This window comes from Dipodomys ordii, unplaced genomic scaffold (genome assembly GCF_000151885.1).
Source record: "Dipodomys ordii isolate 6190 unplaced genomic scaffold, Dord_2.0 Scaffold126, whole genome shotgun sequence".
NCBI classification, from domain to species: Eukaryota; Metazoa; Chordata; class Mammalia; order Rodentia; family Heteromyidae; genus Dipodomys; species Dipodomys ordii.
The window spans coordinates 2,807,127-2,824,551 of record NW_012267342.1 but is presented as its reverse complement, the minus strand read 5'-3'; the positions used below and the strand labels follow the sequence as shown (position 1 = coordinate 2,824,551).

Below are 17,425 nucleotides of genomic sequence, written 5' to 3'. Positions count from 1 at the left end.
AAATTATATAGCTTGAATAAGCTATGTAATCAACTCATCCATGTTATAGGATGAGTTAAAATTTACAATCGAAACTGTATCTTATAGGTCCCATGGTTTCCCTTATTTGCAATAACTAGTATATGGCTGTGACAAGCATAAATGGTCAGATAAGTTGATGTTAGGTGAAATGAACCCCAAGATAAGGGCTCAAATGTTTTTTCTTTCTTGCTATTGTTTTTAACATATTTATAAGATGATTTCTTTGTTGCTTTGTATGTCCCTCCCTCATGGTATAACCCATTTTCACTGTATTTGATGTCGGTATAATTTGTGGAGGGGAAGGGAAAAAACAAATTGTTTACATAGGGATACAGGTGGACCCATTGCAACAATAAGATGTACAAGTCATTATGCTGAAAAAAGAACTTTACAACTTTGGGGGGGAGGGCGGGAGATGAAAGGGATGGGAAGGAGAAACAAAGGAGGAGGCAATAATGCTTGATAAGAAATGTACTCATTACCTTGCTCATGTAATTGTAACCCCTCTGTATGGTATTTTCACAATTTAAAAATAAATGGGAAAGAAAAGAGTAAAAGACAAGTGCCAACAGCTCATGCCTCTCTATAATCTTACCTACTCAAGAGGCTAAGATCTGGAGGCTCAAGGTCGGGTTCAAGGTCACTCTGAACAAAAATCCTAGAGACTTTCACTTGGCTGGAGGTGTGGCTCAAGTGATAAAGCTCCATGTGAGCAAGAAAACTGATCAAGTAAGAGGTTCTGAGTTCAGGGGCTGGGAAGGTGGCTCAGTGGTAGAGCACTTGCCTTGCATGCTCAAGGCCCTGGGTTCGATTCCTCAGCACCACATAAGCAAAAAGAAAAAAGCCGGAAGTGGCGCTGTGGCTCAAGTGGTAGAGCGCTAGCTTTGAGCTGAAGAGCTGAGGGACAGTGCCCAGGCCCAGAGTTCAGGCCCTATGACCGGACCCCAAAAAAAAAAAAAGAGGTTCTGAGTTCAAAAGAAGAAAAATGCCTAAGAGAGAACAGAACACGTGTTTTTAAAGAAAGCCATTAGCCTTTGGAAAGAAGCCATGTCCACAGTTTTTATCTGATTCCCCTTAAGTGCTGACCTTAATTTTTACTTATGGGTCTTGTGAAGCAACCAGAATAAGCCACTGAATTCTGAGAGAAGAGCAGAATTCCCCAATTTGGATGAGAAAAGAGCTCTTGTGCACTTATGGCCTAAGTATACCTTTGTCTCTGGAAAACATTATGTGATAGATGGAGTGAAATTGAGAAATTGAGTAATGATATTTTAAAGGGAGCTTCAATTCCATCTTCCACTCTACGTCTAAGTTCTTTTTTGGTCTTGTAACATAGAGCAAGTGGGAGCATAGTGAGGTGTTCACTGTCAGCTGAGCATGTAACCTTGCAACAGAACTCAATTCCTGTTCCTGGGACTGATCACTCAGCACTATCAGATATCTCTTCTACTCCTTTTCACTGGCAATTCAGACACTCCTCAGACCTCCACTCCATTGCTGGGCCATGATTCACTACTCTCATCTAAGGCAGCTCACATCTCTCAGGGAAACAATGATACTTGCCCCCAAGCTAAACTCTCCAAAAGCAGTCCATGCAAAGTAGATGATGTAAGACCTTCCTTTGGAAGTACTGGAGGTAAGGAAGGGAACAATTCTCTACTTTCTGTCTTCTGATATTTGACAGCTAAACAAATGGAGATGCAGGACATTGGAGCAAGAACCAGACAGCTTTGAGGTCTGACTCTGTCACTTACGTGCAACATACTGTAACCCCTCTGAACTCACATTCAAATCTAAAGAATAGTAATATTAATGGCTATAAGGATTAAGTGATATATATTTATATACCAAGCAATATATATACATATACATATATATATATATATATATATATATATATAAATAAGTAACTTGGTAACTTTCTTAACATAAAAGAAGTACCCAAAAATGTTACCCATTATCAACAATAAGTCTAATGTTAGGATAACTACATTAAATATATAATATCTATATATGAATGATAAATACATGTAATTGTTTACAAATATATCTTGTGCTTTTCTTATAGTCAAAAATCAACATTTATTATTTGGCTTTAAGTCATTTCCCAAAATATCTGTCACATATATTTTCCAGTTCTGTCTTGTGTTTTATGTCAAAAATATAAGGATACACCCATGTTCTTTTCTATAAATATCTGTAGAATTCATAGGTTCAATTTAAAGATATAAAGGAAAACCTTCAAAGTCCTCACTTGTTATTCTACTCCAACAGCTACTGGTAATGCATCTTAATACATTTTTACAAGTATACAACACAAATATGCATGCCTTATATTCTTTCATAGGCCTGAGTATAAATGTATACACAGAGAGTAGATTTAAATATTACCAATTCAAACACTACTAAGACTAGTCCACAGTCTAAAGTATATCATCATTGAAATATATATTACTTTTAAATGTAAATTTTAATTCATTCTTCAAGTTTACTTCTTTTTTCATAGAAATCTGAGTATTAATTTCCTAGAATTGTGCTATCGTCTTATGTTTACAGTTTCTGTAGTTTGGGAGTTTTTCTCTCTTCATAAACTGAAGTTCATATCATCTAGCCTATTCTTGGTTGATTTGGCTGTGCCCTGTTTTCTGTCATAAGGGTACCCATTCCTATACTTTATATATCAACTTTCCTCGAGGGAAATGTGTTTCTCTTCATCATGCCCTTTTTATGGATTGATGTCCAATGTTATTTTTTTTCTTTTTCTTTTATCTTTTCTTTTTTTACTTAATAAGTTTTTTTATTGTGAAAATACTGTACAGAGGGGTTACAGTAACATGAGCAAGATAATGAGTACATTCCTTATCAAGCATTGTTGCCTCCTCCTTTGTTTTTCCCCTACCATGCCTTCCCTCCCACCTCCACAACGACATTCTCCCTGACACCTAAATTGTAAAGTTTGTTTTTCAACATAGTGTATTATACATCTCATTGTTACAATTGGTTAACCTGTATCCCTATTTAAACATTTTGTTTTCTCCTTCTACTCCCCAAATTATACCAACCACAAATTCAGTGAAAATAAGGGTTATACCCTGGAGAGGAACATACAAAGCAACAAAAAAAAAATCACATGGTACCTTATAAATATGTTAGAAACAATAGCAAGAAAGAAAAAAACCACTTGTGTCCCTATCTTGGGGTTCATTTTTTAACTTCATTTTATCTGGTCATATGTACATAGCTTTTGACCTTTTCTACTTGTCCCAGAAATATACTAGTTATTGCAAATAAGGGAAACTATGGACCTATGTTTCTTTGGGCCTGGCTTACTTCACTTAATATAATTTTTTTCCAAGTCTTTCCATTTCCTAACAAATAGGGCGATGTCATTCTTTCTGATGGAGGCACAGAATTCCAGGACAACTATGTTTATTGCAGCATTATTTACCATAGTTGAGATATGGAACCAACCCAGATGCCCCTCAGTAGATGAATGGATCAAGAAAATGTGATATATATATATATATATATATATATATATATATATATTAGAATTCTATGCCTTTCTTTCCTTTTCTTTTAGGAAATTATTTAGGAATTTGACTGTAAAAATGAGCCACTGCCCTAGCACAGTAGCCATTTACTTTATTAGCAAATCTATCAAAGTTTTGAACAGCTCTAAGTGACAGGTTTAATGACACTCCACCAAGTCCTAAGAAACCAAGATGAAATACCTATTGAATAGAAGAATGATTTAATGATCTGAATATTTGTCTCATACACTATAACTGATTGTTTCACCTTTGTAAAAAGAATTTTTCATTTTGTTTCTGTACATACCTAAAATATTTTTGCTATTGAGGTATATTTTTCTTTTCTTTTCTTTGTTTTTCTGAAAAATTCAGTAGACTTTTTTTTCCAATCCTGGGGCAGGTTCATGGCTAGCACTCTACCACTTGAGCCACAGTGCCACTTCCAGCTTTTCCTGTTTATATGATACTTAGGAATCAAACCCAAGGTATCATGCATGCTAGGAAAACACTCTACCACTAAGCTACATTCCCAGCCCTGAAAAATGCACTTTTAACCTTTAACCTCTGATGCAAAGATATTTTTGTTTTTGGATCATAAAAAGAAAACTTCAATGGAAGGTGAATCACATATTATGGTGATATGCTCAATATTAGTAGCAAAGTAATGAAATCATCATCACTTTCTTAGAAAGTATGCAACTCAAAACTATGCTAAATGTTATGATAAAGAACATACTGGCAGCAGAATAAAAATATTAAAGTTCCATGATAGTGAAGAATCTGCATCATAGACAAATGAATGCATTAGAAGTAGAAGACATGGATGCATCTATTACTGGGAATAGTAAACATGAAATTTCCATATGGCTGGATGATACCAGTTTGCCAGCTCTTTATTAGCACTGAAAATATAAAATGTGGCTAGCTTTAACTCTTTAACTAGATAATTTATTATAAAAGTAAACATTTTCATTATACAAATTCTCACTACTCCACAAATGGGTAGATAACATAAATATGAATCATTGAATATGTAATGTGTGCTTACCCTTCTGTTATGAAGTGAATCATCTGTTTTGTATTTTTGCAATGTCTAAGCAGGAATTAAGTGGTTAAAATAAAGTAATGCTGTTAAAACACCCTGCATTCGCTCTTTCAATTATTTCCAGATTTAACTATAATTTGTGTTTTGAGTAAGTTACTTAAAGTTTCAATAACTTAGGCTATAAGTTGAAGGGTTAAAATGATGACTTCTGTTTACACTGAGCATGATGAGAGAGAGAGAGAGACAGAAAGAGAGAGAGGGAGAGAGAGAGAGATTAAATGGTCAACAGTATATTAAAACCAAACCTACCCTTTTTGTCCACTCTGACTCCAGGAGTTATGTGCAGATTTCTGCATGCTATGAATCAGCATCTGGAGAGAGCAAAGCAGTGTTTATTACTGTATTTACTAAAAGTCCAAGAATTAACCCAAGCATGTAGGCCCTGAAAAGAATCAGGCAAATGCCGAAAAAATATTTAACTTTACTCTTCTTTCCAGTGTACTTTGGGTAAGATGCTCTTCTTTCAGTAATTTAGAGAGTGGTAAGACAGAGTAGCTCCAAGTATGAGAAAGTTGTATTGGAAAATATGAGTGCAGACAAATCCATATTGTTATGTAATGTTTTCGATGGTTTGGGATAGGTTTTGGGATCTCTGGGGATAAAGAGCTTGACATAACCCTATGCTGTCATTTTGTTTTTTCTGGTTCCCTTTTTCTGGGAATGCAGTGTGGTAAAACAATTGCATGAAGCGAGTGCTGCCACTTCTGTCTTGATGTCCTCTTGAAATTTCATTGAAAGTCTGAGTACTTTTAACTGATACAAAACTATCTACCTACACCCAATGCTGATCCTGATATAAAAATTCACCACTAAAGAACAAGTAGCCTAGAAAGTTGGTTGGGAAGGCATTTCTGAATAGCAGTGACTCCACTATCCTTTAGCATCATTTCTGAAATGTTAGCTCTCCCAGAACTTCCAAATTTAAAAATAATAATAATAACAACATGTAATTGTATCAAGGGAATACTTCAAGAACAGCAATTTGGCAGGAAAAGAAGATTTTTCAAAATAAGGTCTCCAGTAAGAAAGTTCTGGCAGATGTACAATCCTGGATCGTGTTATCCAAACTGTGAAAGATTTGGGGGTTTTCTTTTGTGGTTCCCATATTCTTAATAGAATGGTAATAAGAGATCATCATCAAAACTATAAAATCGCCCCACTTATTACTACTGTGAGAAAAATCATATGTGAAGTATACTCTTTACAATAAGCATTACCATCTCCAGAAGTGATGTTAACACCATAATGTCTCTCAGGTATGAAACCTGTTTTGAGCTAATGTTTTTTCTCTTATGTAAAGCAATTTCCTAAAGATCATCTTAGAAAGCTCACTATCCTAACATCTGAAAATCCTAGGATCCTAAGGCCTCTCTGCTAAGAGACCAGCTTTAGCAACAATTAAATCTCTCAACTGGTTAAGAATGTTGCTTAAAGTTAATGCCTTTGCCCTGTATGTTGAGACTTAAATTGCATATTATTATTCAAGATTATTCATCTTTGAAAAATATTCTTTTCATTTGGGCTTGAAAGAAAAGATCATCCATCAGTAGGAAAAAAATAATTGGAAAACATAAAAGAAGTTAAGTTAACTAACAAACCTGGAAAGCTAGTATAATTAGGTTAACTGTTTGTGAAGATAAAAATATGTAGAATTAAGTGGAATTCCTCTGGTCTCCTATGTAAGTCAGATTAAATGCTTTAGAATTTAAATCCATATCTCTCTCAGCTCTTTCCATTGTCAAATAATAAAAAAATAAGTTTAAGTGGGACTGGAAAAAAAAACTGCTCATTGGCTTAACATAAATCTTTAAACTGCAGAAAGTTTCACCCTCAAAAAATAGTTGATTCTCTGAGGAAAAAAAAGGCTGAATTCTATTTTTCATAAATGATGGATTATTGTACCACACTGTGTATTTTCCAGTAAAGTGTCCTTTTATTTGCACTGTGTGATTACAAGTTTCTAAAAGTATGTGTGGGGTCACTTCGGTGCTGTGGGAAACTGGAAGGAACACTTCTGTTAAAATCAGTAGTGAAATCAGAAGCAAACTATGTCCTGATTATCATAGGCATGTGTTTAAATTTTGCTTTCCTTAATTGGTTATGTTGTATTTACTTAAAATGAACAATTTGGCAAGTTTTTCTCCCTTGACAACAGAAAAGCGTAAACTGTTTTATAAGTTTGGCTTTTAAAATCAGATTTGTAAACCACAATATTCCAAGACTGTTACTGCCATTTTCAGGGACCTGGTAAAGAACTTTGCTCTATAACCATGCATCTCTTACATTTTAATTTTGTATTTATAGTGCTTTCAAGTTATTTGGTTAATAAAAAGGATGTCATATATTATAGTCATCTATTGACTTTAACTTCTGCATACCTCTTCTTAGAACAAAATGAGCAGAATGGATGATGGCAAAGGCCTTGTAATTTGGTTTGTCATCTGAGGACAAGTATTTATAGCTTCAGGAAATAGAAGCTGATGCTCTAGACTGTCTCCAGGAAAATCATCATTCCAGGCAACTTTGGGGACATTTTGGCTGTATTAAAAACTGTGATTATACACAAGACTATCAGTTTCTCAGGAAGTAAGAGAAGGAAACACAATAAAGCATTTAGAAACATATTTCCATTTCCTTTGAAAAGCCAATACAACTTACAGACTTTCTGGCATGTCAAGGCAAATGGTGGTATTGAAAAGAATATAATACACACATAATTTTATAAGTATACATAATTAAGGATACTTGGGGGTGGGAAGGTGGCTCAGTGGTAGAGTACTTGCCTTGCATGCATGAGGCCCCCGGTTCAATTCCTCAGCACCATGTAAACAAACAAAAAAACAGAAGTGGTGCTGTGGCTCAAGTATGCTAGCCTTGAGCTGAAGAGCTGAAGGACAGCGCCCAGCCCCAGAGTTCAGGCCCCATGACCTGAAAGAAAAAAAAAAAAGAATACTAACACTAGAATACCTAGGAAGTTTCAAAACTATAGCTTACTACATAATTATTTTTATAATCCAGCATTTCTATTGCATCTGTTTTGATTTGCAACTTTCTAATCACATCAAATTTACTAGCTCTAAAATGGCAGATGTTGTTTGACCTGGCATTTTTCTTAACATTCTGTTATAGAAAATAGTGAGGTTTGAGGGTGACCAGAAATGAAAAATGTTACCTGCAAATGTATAAATGGATTATCTTATGTAATTCCAAAAAGAGCAAAATTTCCCAAGATCGTGTTTTGAAAACATTGTGTTCCTTTACCCGGAAACACCAAAGCAAAGTCTGTAGAGTTAGAATACAATATAAGTTAAAGTAGATCATCTACCACTGGTGCTCCTTATAATACTTTGCCTTATAATTAAAGCTGACAGGATAGTATGTAGGCACAGTATATTAAGATACACAGAATAACTGTTTTGAAATAACTTCCTGCAAGTTTGTGGTCTTGTAAAAGCAATTTTTACCTGCTTGGGTTTTGAGGACATTCTCCACGTCTCCAAAATGACCTGTGGTCAATCATGTCATAAAGATTCCTTGATCTCATGTGCATGCTGTCACAACACTTACTCATGTAATAGGTAAACAATGTATTTTGTATTAGGTAGCAGCACTGTCAGAAACATATTGTGCAATGTAAAACTTTTAATAGTCACCTTTATATAAACTAAGTTAAAATGTATTAATTAATTTTAATGTTTCTTTTGTGTATATATTTTTATTGTAAAAATAGTGTACAGAGGGGTTACAGTTACATGAGTAAGGTAATGACTGCATTTCCTATCAAGCATTGTTACCTCCTCCTTTGTTTTTCCCCTACCATTACTTGCCCTCCTACCTCCCCAACTCCTCCCTCTACCCCCACCAAAGTTGTCAAACTCATTTTCAACATTTTCAACACAGTATCTTGTATATCTCATTGCTACAATGGGTCAACCTGTACCCATATTTCAGCATTTTATTTCCCTTCTCCTACCCAAATTAGAAAACTGTATATACAAGATGCAGGGCACCAGAATCAAATACAGTGAAAACAGGGGTTATACCATGGGGGAGGAACATACAAAAGAAACAAAAAAATCACATGGTACATTATACGTCCATTAAAAAAACAGCAAGAAAGATAAAACCTCTTGTGTTCCTATCTTGGGGTTCATTTTGCTTAGCATCACTTTATATGGTCATATATACATAGCTTTTGACTTTTTTGCTTGTCCTAGACATACACTGGTTGTTGTAAATAAGGGAAATCATGGGACCTATGTTTCTTTGGTCCTGGTTTACTTCACTTAATACAATTTTTTCCAAGTCTTTTCATTTCCTAACAAATGGTTAGGAAATGGTTAGCCCCATGACTGGGGCTTGTACTCTGGGCCTGGGTGCTGTCCCTCAGCTCTTCAGCTCAAGGCTAGTTCTCTACCACTTGAGCCACAGCACCACTACCTAATGTTTCTTTCAGCTGAGGCTATTCAAAGCCTTATCAGTTTGACATATCACAGAATGTGTATTCCAAGTGCTCAAAGACCCCAAGCCATTAGTGGCTCCCATATTGGCTATCACAGGTGCAAAGCAGAGCTTTGCAAACTGTTGAAGTTGAACTTCCCATAAGAACTGGTAATATTTATGTGGGAAAGAGTGAAAGCATAGTCAAAGCATACACAACTACCCTGGGGACTCAAATGCCCTGCTTCTGCTTTATTACCCTGAGTGCTGAGTTGCCACACAATAAACTCCTCCAAACACAGTAGCTAAGAGGCCTTGGTCTATAGATGGAAGTGAATCTCAATATTTTCAAGCTGTAGACTCATTCATATCCCTTACTTTAAAATAATTGTACTGTTATTACCAATTCATTTAATCAATTATGATAATTTGTAGACCTGTATTTATGCATATGTAAAAAATGATATTTGTAGGTTTAGCTTTGTTTTGTTCAGTGGTCTACATTTTCTCTGTTCCAATAGACCATTTACCACCAAGAAAGAACTTAAGCAGATCCTATATATTTTCCAATGAGTTTAGGCAGCAATATTCAATAGCAAACATATTTACATTTCCCATTAGGAAATGTATAGGGATGATTTTGATTGTCACATTTAAGAATGTGGTGCTATTGTCATATTGTTTGATAAGAGACTGGGGAACGCTGAGATAAAATAAAAGACCATCCACAACAGCCTGCACAAAAGCCTTCTACAACAAAAAAATTTGTCTACCCTTTATCAGGAGTTGTGCTTGTTTAAAGCAAAATAAGGTCCTGTGGTGTTTTGTTTTGTTTTGTTTTGTTTTAGTCAGTCGTGCAGCTTGAACTCAGGGCTTGGGCACTGTCCTTGCGCTCTTCAGCTCAAGGCGAGTGCTCTACCGCTTGAGCCACAGCGTCACTTCCATTTTTCTAGTGCTTTATTGTACGTAAGAGTCTCACAGACTTTCCTGCCCGGGCTGGCCTTGAACCGCGATCCTCAGATCTCAGCCTCCTGAGTAGCTAGGATTACAGGTGCATGGCTTCCTGTGGTCTTTTTAAGTAAGATGCATCATCATATGTTTCAGTCAAACTTTCTGATTTTTAAAAAAGATGAAAAATATATGTAAATTGAAGAGAACAGAATTTGAATTTACTTTAATACAAAGAACTTCACCCTTCTCACAGCTAGCGGGCAGGATGGTCTTCTGCCTTCCCTAACCATACATAGTATCTTACCTCCTTATCTGGAAAATTAAAGTTTACTCAATTTGCTTTGTTTTCCAAGCAATGCAACTACCCTTAACCAATTCTGAAGTTTTCTCACACTCTAAACAAGGCAAATTTTGAAAAGTAAACCTATTTATTAATGGTACTACTGGGCATCAATTGCTCATGCCTATTATCAGAGTTACTCAGGAGACTGAGATCTGAGTACCTAACTTTTTTTGGGGGGGGGTCCGGTCGTGGGGTCTGAACGCTGGACCTGAGTGCTGTCCCTCAGCTCTTCAGCTCAAGGCTAGCACTCTACCACTTGAGACACAGCACCACTTCCGACTTTTTTCTTTTTGCTTATGTGGTGCTGAGGAATTGAACCCAGGGCCTCAGGCATGCAAGGCAAGCGCTCTACCACTGAGCCACCTTCCCAGCCCCCTGAGTACCTAACTTTGAAGCCAGCCCCAGCTGATAAATCCAAGAGACACATATCTCCAATTAACCAGCAAAAATCCAGAAGTGGAGATGTGGGTTAAGTGGTAGAGAGCCAGCCTTCTGCAAAAAAAAGCTGGCAAGAGCATGAAGCCTTGAGTTCAAGACCCAATAGGGGCATCAAAAATAAATTTTAAAAAGGAAAACTAGCTAATAAATTATTTCAAATCGCCAGCTCTTCCAACAGTTAAAACACGCATAATTATGACCTGGGTAATATCTATTTCTTGTCTTACAGACAAAATAAATTACTATATGTAGTTGTTAAAATATTTTGCATGTGGTTAGATTCTATAGTTAATAAATAAGACTTTATGTTTTATATTCATCATGTAATTCACAGCTTTTATTGTACAACCTTTGCAGTAGTCAACATTCAACACATTTTTATACAAGAATGAACTTGACACATACATGACTTTGAAAATAAACCATAGGAAACTGAAGATAAGGGACTAATAAAGACAGGAGAAAATGAAGCAAACTTGTACTTCAAACTTTCTCCAAGAATTTATGGTCACAATTTATCAATAAACAGCACCAGAAACACTTTCTTCAGGAAAAGAAATCATCTTTTGTTAACACGGAAAATAAAAAAGACTGACAACATTATTTGTGCAAGCAGGACCATCAAACATGCATGTAATAGTTACGGATGGTATATAGCATAAGTTGAAATTAAGGCTAAATCCTACCCCACGTCCTTCTTTTAGATTAATTTTTCTTTACTGGGACCATAATTTTGTGTTTAGATATGGGAAGGAGAGATTAACTAGATAAATGTTATTATTTTAAATACAAGGGAATGAAAGTGAAAATAAATTATGAATATATAGAGCTAACTCCATTCTTAGAATTTTTGCAATGTTTTGCAGTCAGACTAATACTTTCATATGGGCAAATCTTATATACATGTCTCATCTACACAGATGGGCCTAAGCTATTAATTCAAGTAGTTGTTCTATAACTACTGTTTTCTATTTACATTTGCATAATGTAATAATCATAAAGAGAAATTTACTGAAAGTCTCTGACTTATTTTTAATCTCCAGTGTTCAGACTGCATCACAGTGCTTCTGATACCAGCGACAAAAACAGAGTTAAAAGCAGATTAAAGAAGTTTATTACCCGAAGACCTTCCCTGAAAACGCTGCAAGAAAAAGGACTCATTAAAGGTACAGAACATTTTATACAGTACTGTAACTGTGATAAGTGAATGAGGCTGTCTCCATATCAAATGGTAGGATATTTTATCCATTTCATGTTGTTTATTAAATTTACTGATCTACAATAGAGGAAAATAGACTCATCTAGAAAAAAATGAACCTTGAAAAATAGAGATGGCCTCAAATTTCGGAACTCCAAGAATCTTGAATTTTGGACCAAGAGCACAGAATTGATACCCATGCAGCTGGCCTTTTAGAATAACCACATGCTCCATCCCTAAACATACTAGTTTATACCTGATCTCACACCCTACTCATTAGCAATAGCCCTTTTCACTCTTATATATGACCTGATTTGGATTATGTTTCCTGCTTGTTCACATCATAGTCTAAACTACTGTGAAGTAGATAGTCAAAGGCAAACTCGTTTCAGGAGAACATATACATAGATATGGACATCTGGAAGGCTAGAAGCTTTGTCTAAAATGAAGGGAGGAGATACTTTTACTAAATATATACATACATATATATAGTATACATGCATATGTGTGTGATGAAAGATATATGGAAGAGAAATTTCTAAACATCCCAGCCAATAGAAGAGAAAATATGCTTCATGACATTATGAGTTGGAATTCATATCATGATTCTAACATTCACTGGGAGATCAAGTAAATGACATTGAACAAATCATGATCTCTCTGAGCCTCAGCTTTCTCATTTGTATAAATGAGGATACTTAGACATAACACGAAAAGGGCATTTAACCCTTTACAGGGTTAACTTTATAGAACAATATACTAGAACCTTCCATTTTACCTTAGAACTCATTGTTTGATTGTTAAAGAACTCGTTAAGATTGTTTTTTGTTAAAAGGTTGTCAGTTACTTGCCATTTTAAGACATATAAAAACTAATGTAGTCCAAATAATACTAAAATTACATAAAGTTGATGTTTTTCGTGGCTGTGGCAAATGAGTCCTTTAAATACAGTGGCAGATTTGGCTGCAATCAAAATAGTAAATATTGAATAAACTTCAGAAGTGCCTTAGAATTGGTGTCAGAAAGCAGCAGAGCAACTAGACACCTAACGCAGATACTATGCAATGTGCAGAACCACTGAACACACTTTGGTGCCTGCCTTTCCTACCTCAGAGCTATGTTTAATCCTCACTATAGCTGACCAATGAGTCAGTATTCATTAGTAGCGCTATGGAAAATTTATGTGAAATTCTGATTTGATAAGCTTCCATTGTTGTCTTCAGTAGAATTTTTGTTTCCAAATGCAGATCAAGTTATGCAAATATAGTCACTTCTTGGGTTTGTTTCAATTTTAACTATGAACTTTTCTGAAGGCTTTCACTGACTTTTATTTTCAATGGAATAAAAGGCAGTAATCCAACTTTTTAAAGAATCTAGCCAGTACATTAGTCTGATTTCTTATTATAGTTAAGGCAAAGGATTAGGGAAAAAATATAGTCATTATTTTTAGTGTTAAGAAATACCCACATAAAATAATGATTATGTGTTAATAAATTACTTACATAAAATTAAATTAATGGCTAAATGGTTAATTTCTCCAAACAAAATCACTCAAAGCTTTCAAAGTAAAGAAGTATTTAGAATAGGGTATAAAGGTCTTAATCTGCAGTACATTTGGCAAAAAAAATAAAAAGGATCAAATTCCTTAAACTCTGACCTTCTGTGTCAGACACAAGGCCCACATTGCAGAGCCCGACTTCATAGTTTGGTTCTAATGATTGTGTCTCCTGAGACCTAAGAATGACTCTGCAGGGCCATAACCTCTCTGCAAAGTGCTTATTCTTTTTACACTGTTACCACCAAAGGTTGAAGGGACAGAGTTCTGAATTCAACTAGCCTTCATGGAGCATCACAATGCAAGCAGGAAATTCAATGCTTTGAGGACTTTGGAGCAACTATCTGAGACATGTCCACAAAGCCCCATATGTGAAAAGAATTCTTGATATCACACAGTCTCAATTAAATAACAAAGCCTCTCTTCAAAACCTATTTTTGCTAGGCACTGGAGGCACATGCCTGTAATCCTTGCTACACAGGAAGTTGAGATATGAGGATCACAGTTCAAAGCCAGCCCAGGTAGAAAAATCCATGAAACTCTTATATCCAATAATCAGCAAAAAAACAGCAGTGGAGGGGTGACTCAAGTGGCAGAGCACCATCCTTAAGTGAAAAAGCAAAGTAAGGGTACAAGGCCCTGAGTTGAAACCTCAGTTCTGGCACAAAGATGAAAACCTATTTATCTACTTTTGGAGTCATGGAGAACTGGCCAAAATGTGATGGCACTGGTGAGACTCTAGATCTGGAAATAGTCCATTAATTAGGCTTCCATTACTAAGTTCTTTAAATTGCAAGTATATACAAATATATGAATTGAAATATGATAAATTCAAGGAAGAATTCAAACAGTGTAATTCCTTAGAAAAAGTAAAATTCAACAAAATAAAAACCAGGAAGCAGATATTTGAACAGTGTGGGGGAGGGGGGCTGGGAAAGTGGCTCAGTGGTAGAGTGCTTGCCTTGCATGCATGAGGCCTTGGGTTCGATTCCTCAGCACCACATAAACAGAAAAAGCTGGAAGTAGTGCTGTGGCTCAAGTGGTAGAGTGCTAGCCTTAAGCTGAAGAGCTGAAGGATAGCGCCCAAGCTTCAAGCCTCAGGACCAACAAAAAAAAAAGAAGAAGAACGAAGGAAGGGAGGGGGAGAGGGAGAGAGACAGAGAGAGAGAGAGAGAGAGAGAGAAAGGAAGGAAGGAAGGAAGGAAGGAAGGAAGGAAGGAAGGAAGGAAGGAAGGAAGGAAATCTGAATACTAAATCAGGTACTTGAAAGGGGTGGGAAAGAGGAAAGGAGTAGACCAATGAAGAGAAGGAGAAAATGCAGTCAATCATTTAATGTGTATTCTACAAAATTAAGACAAGTGAGGGAAAGGGAAGGAGTGGTGGGGCAGGATGGATGGCAATGTTAAAAAGGGTGACATTGATCAAGAGGTATTATAGTCATGAACTACTTTGTTAAATGGCAAATCCTTTGTACAACTACTTAAAGATAAAAAAAGAAAAGGAAATAAATAATAAAGTGACATGTGAGAAGGGTACATGGGATGCAGTCATTTGGGATGCAGCAGGTAATTCGGGATGATGGCTCAATAGGAAAAACTATTAATAACTTGGAGGAGTTTAGCAATCCTTGCAGCTTTGCCGAAAGCAATGAGTTCTAAAAAGCTCTCCAAGTGTATTCACATTGCCAAGGGCTGACAAATATTTTCAAATAGATGAGTTTATTACATTGAACATCTCATTGGAAAAAAGTTTAAATCAATGTAATTTGTAAATTATCATCAAGAGAGATTTTTAAGGTGATAAGTTTGTTTGCACATTTGTACATAACTTCTACTTAAGTTTCAAAATAATAGCTCTGTAATTTCAGCCATATTATACAATCTTTCAAATAATAGCACTGACATCCAAGAACAAGAACGACTTTGAAACACAGTTTTTAAAAAGATAACAAATGATTCGTGTTTATTTTTTTAATTTAAGAGCTACTAATATTTTCTATATCAAAATAAGAGAAAGATTTTAAAAATATTTTTATCTCTATTACTTATCTAGCAATTAGCTAGACAGCATCCATAAGAACTGAAAATACTGTGTTATATTTTTCACATTATAATGTCAAGAGTTGAAAATTCAATGAAATACCTCAGAAATGTATAAAAAGTGTTGTTTTCAGCCTCACCTTAGCTTTGCTCCCTAGGAGTGCCACTTTAAATGGATTGTATTTACAGTTTTTCTAGAAGTAGGCTCATTTGTTATCGCAGATGCAGACTGGTCTGTCAAAACTTCCCTTATCAATGCCTTCTTCACCTTCAGTATTATGATCTCTTGATTTTTCTTACACAACACATTATATTTCTGCTGTAATGGGTGCCCATTTGACACAGTAAAACTAATCTTCATTTAGCTGGCTCTTCTCCTTTCCAAATAAAGTCAAAAATTGTTGGTCTTACTGTCCTCCATCCTCTCTCTCTCTCTCTCTCTCTCTCCTCTCTCTCTCACTCTTGCTCTCCCTTTCTTTCCTTTCCTTTCCTTTCTTCCCCTCCTTTCCTTTCCTCCTTTCTACCCTCCCTTATTTTTTCTTTCACTCCCTTCTTCCTTTCCTTCATCTCCCTTACACTCTAGCACCTTCCCTCCCTTCCTAAATTTCTAACTTCTAACTTCATTCTTTTCTTCTGAGATTTGAATTTTGGGCTCTGCTCTTGCTAAGCAGGCATCACCATGTTCAACTCATATATTCTGAAGTCTTCAATCTCGCCCTTCAATTACATAAGTTTCTGGTCGCTTTATCCTGTGATTTTCTTTATCATTCTTCTGGGTTGTACTTGCAGTCCTTTGAACCCCTTGGCTTTTCTTTCAGGATATAATCCCTTTTGTTATTAGATAACAGGATTCATTATCTCCTTCCAAAATCAAGAGACATTAAATATCTAAACTATTCCTTTAATGTGGTCACACAATTAGCTAACAGTTTAGTTGGGTATTAAATTCCATTGCCTCTAGAAAACTGTTGTATGCTCCAAACTTAGGAATATTAACTTCTCATGAAAGTAATAACTGAATATTGAATATTTTTATTTTGAAATTTCATAATAAATATAATGTACATATTGACAGTTTTGAAAATATATTCTGTTTAGCACTTAATGATTTATTTGCTTCCAACACGTGTGCACTGTTTCCTCAGTGAAATCTTTAGTATGAGAATATTAAGTCATCATGATAGGTTGTTTTATTTTATCTTAATTTTCCTCTCAATCTGAAAGAAATATAGTTTATCTCACAATTTTTAATTAATTTGTTTCAACATTAGTAATCTTACTTTCATTTTTTACATTTCTTTCTTTTGCTGCATTTTCATATCTAATCCTCTTATACACAAGAGAAAAAACTTCTTTATTCATTCTACTTCCACACATTATAGTAAGAGTGATATTAATATTAAGCAAATGCTCATTCACTGAATAAGTAGAAGTGTGTGTGTGTGTGTGTGTGTGCACGCGCATGTGTGTTTGAGAGAGAGAGTGTGTATGTTAACTGTCTGAGGACACAAAATAGAATTTATTATTGTTCTAGATTTTTAAGTTTCTAATTTTCTGAGTTTCCCCTTTTCTTGTCTAAATCATCCATTTCATTTTAGGTCCTTTTCTTCCATTTATTTGTCTCATTCTATTTCTACCAAATTAATGACTTTGCTCAAATAACTGCTGGCAATGATTGCCCATTCTTCATAAAGAATGGTCCCACATGGGCCAGCTGGAGCTCTGGATTCTCTGGTAGAGCTTGTCAATTAGATGATTTTGCTTTAGAGTAATCTTTTAAGGCTCCCACACCTGCCTTAAAT

At 35.4% G+C, this 17,425-nt stretch overlaps 1 protein-coding gene across 2 annotated transcripts in view; it reads left to right on the top strand.

Moving 5' to 3' along the window:
• Positions 1–17,425, top strand: part of Arhgap15 (Rho GTPase activating protein 15) — a 639,204-nt gene that overhangs the window by 361,155 nt on the left and 260,624 nt on the right. For both annotated transcript variants that reach the window (XM_013030066.1, XM_013030068.1), the window contains exon 9: positions 11,875–11,997. In XM_013030066.1, coding sequence (XP_012885520.1) covers positions 11,875–11,997 — 123 coding nt within the window. The remainder of the gene's footprint in view (positions 1–11,874; positions 11,998–17,425) is intronic.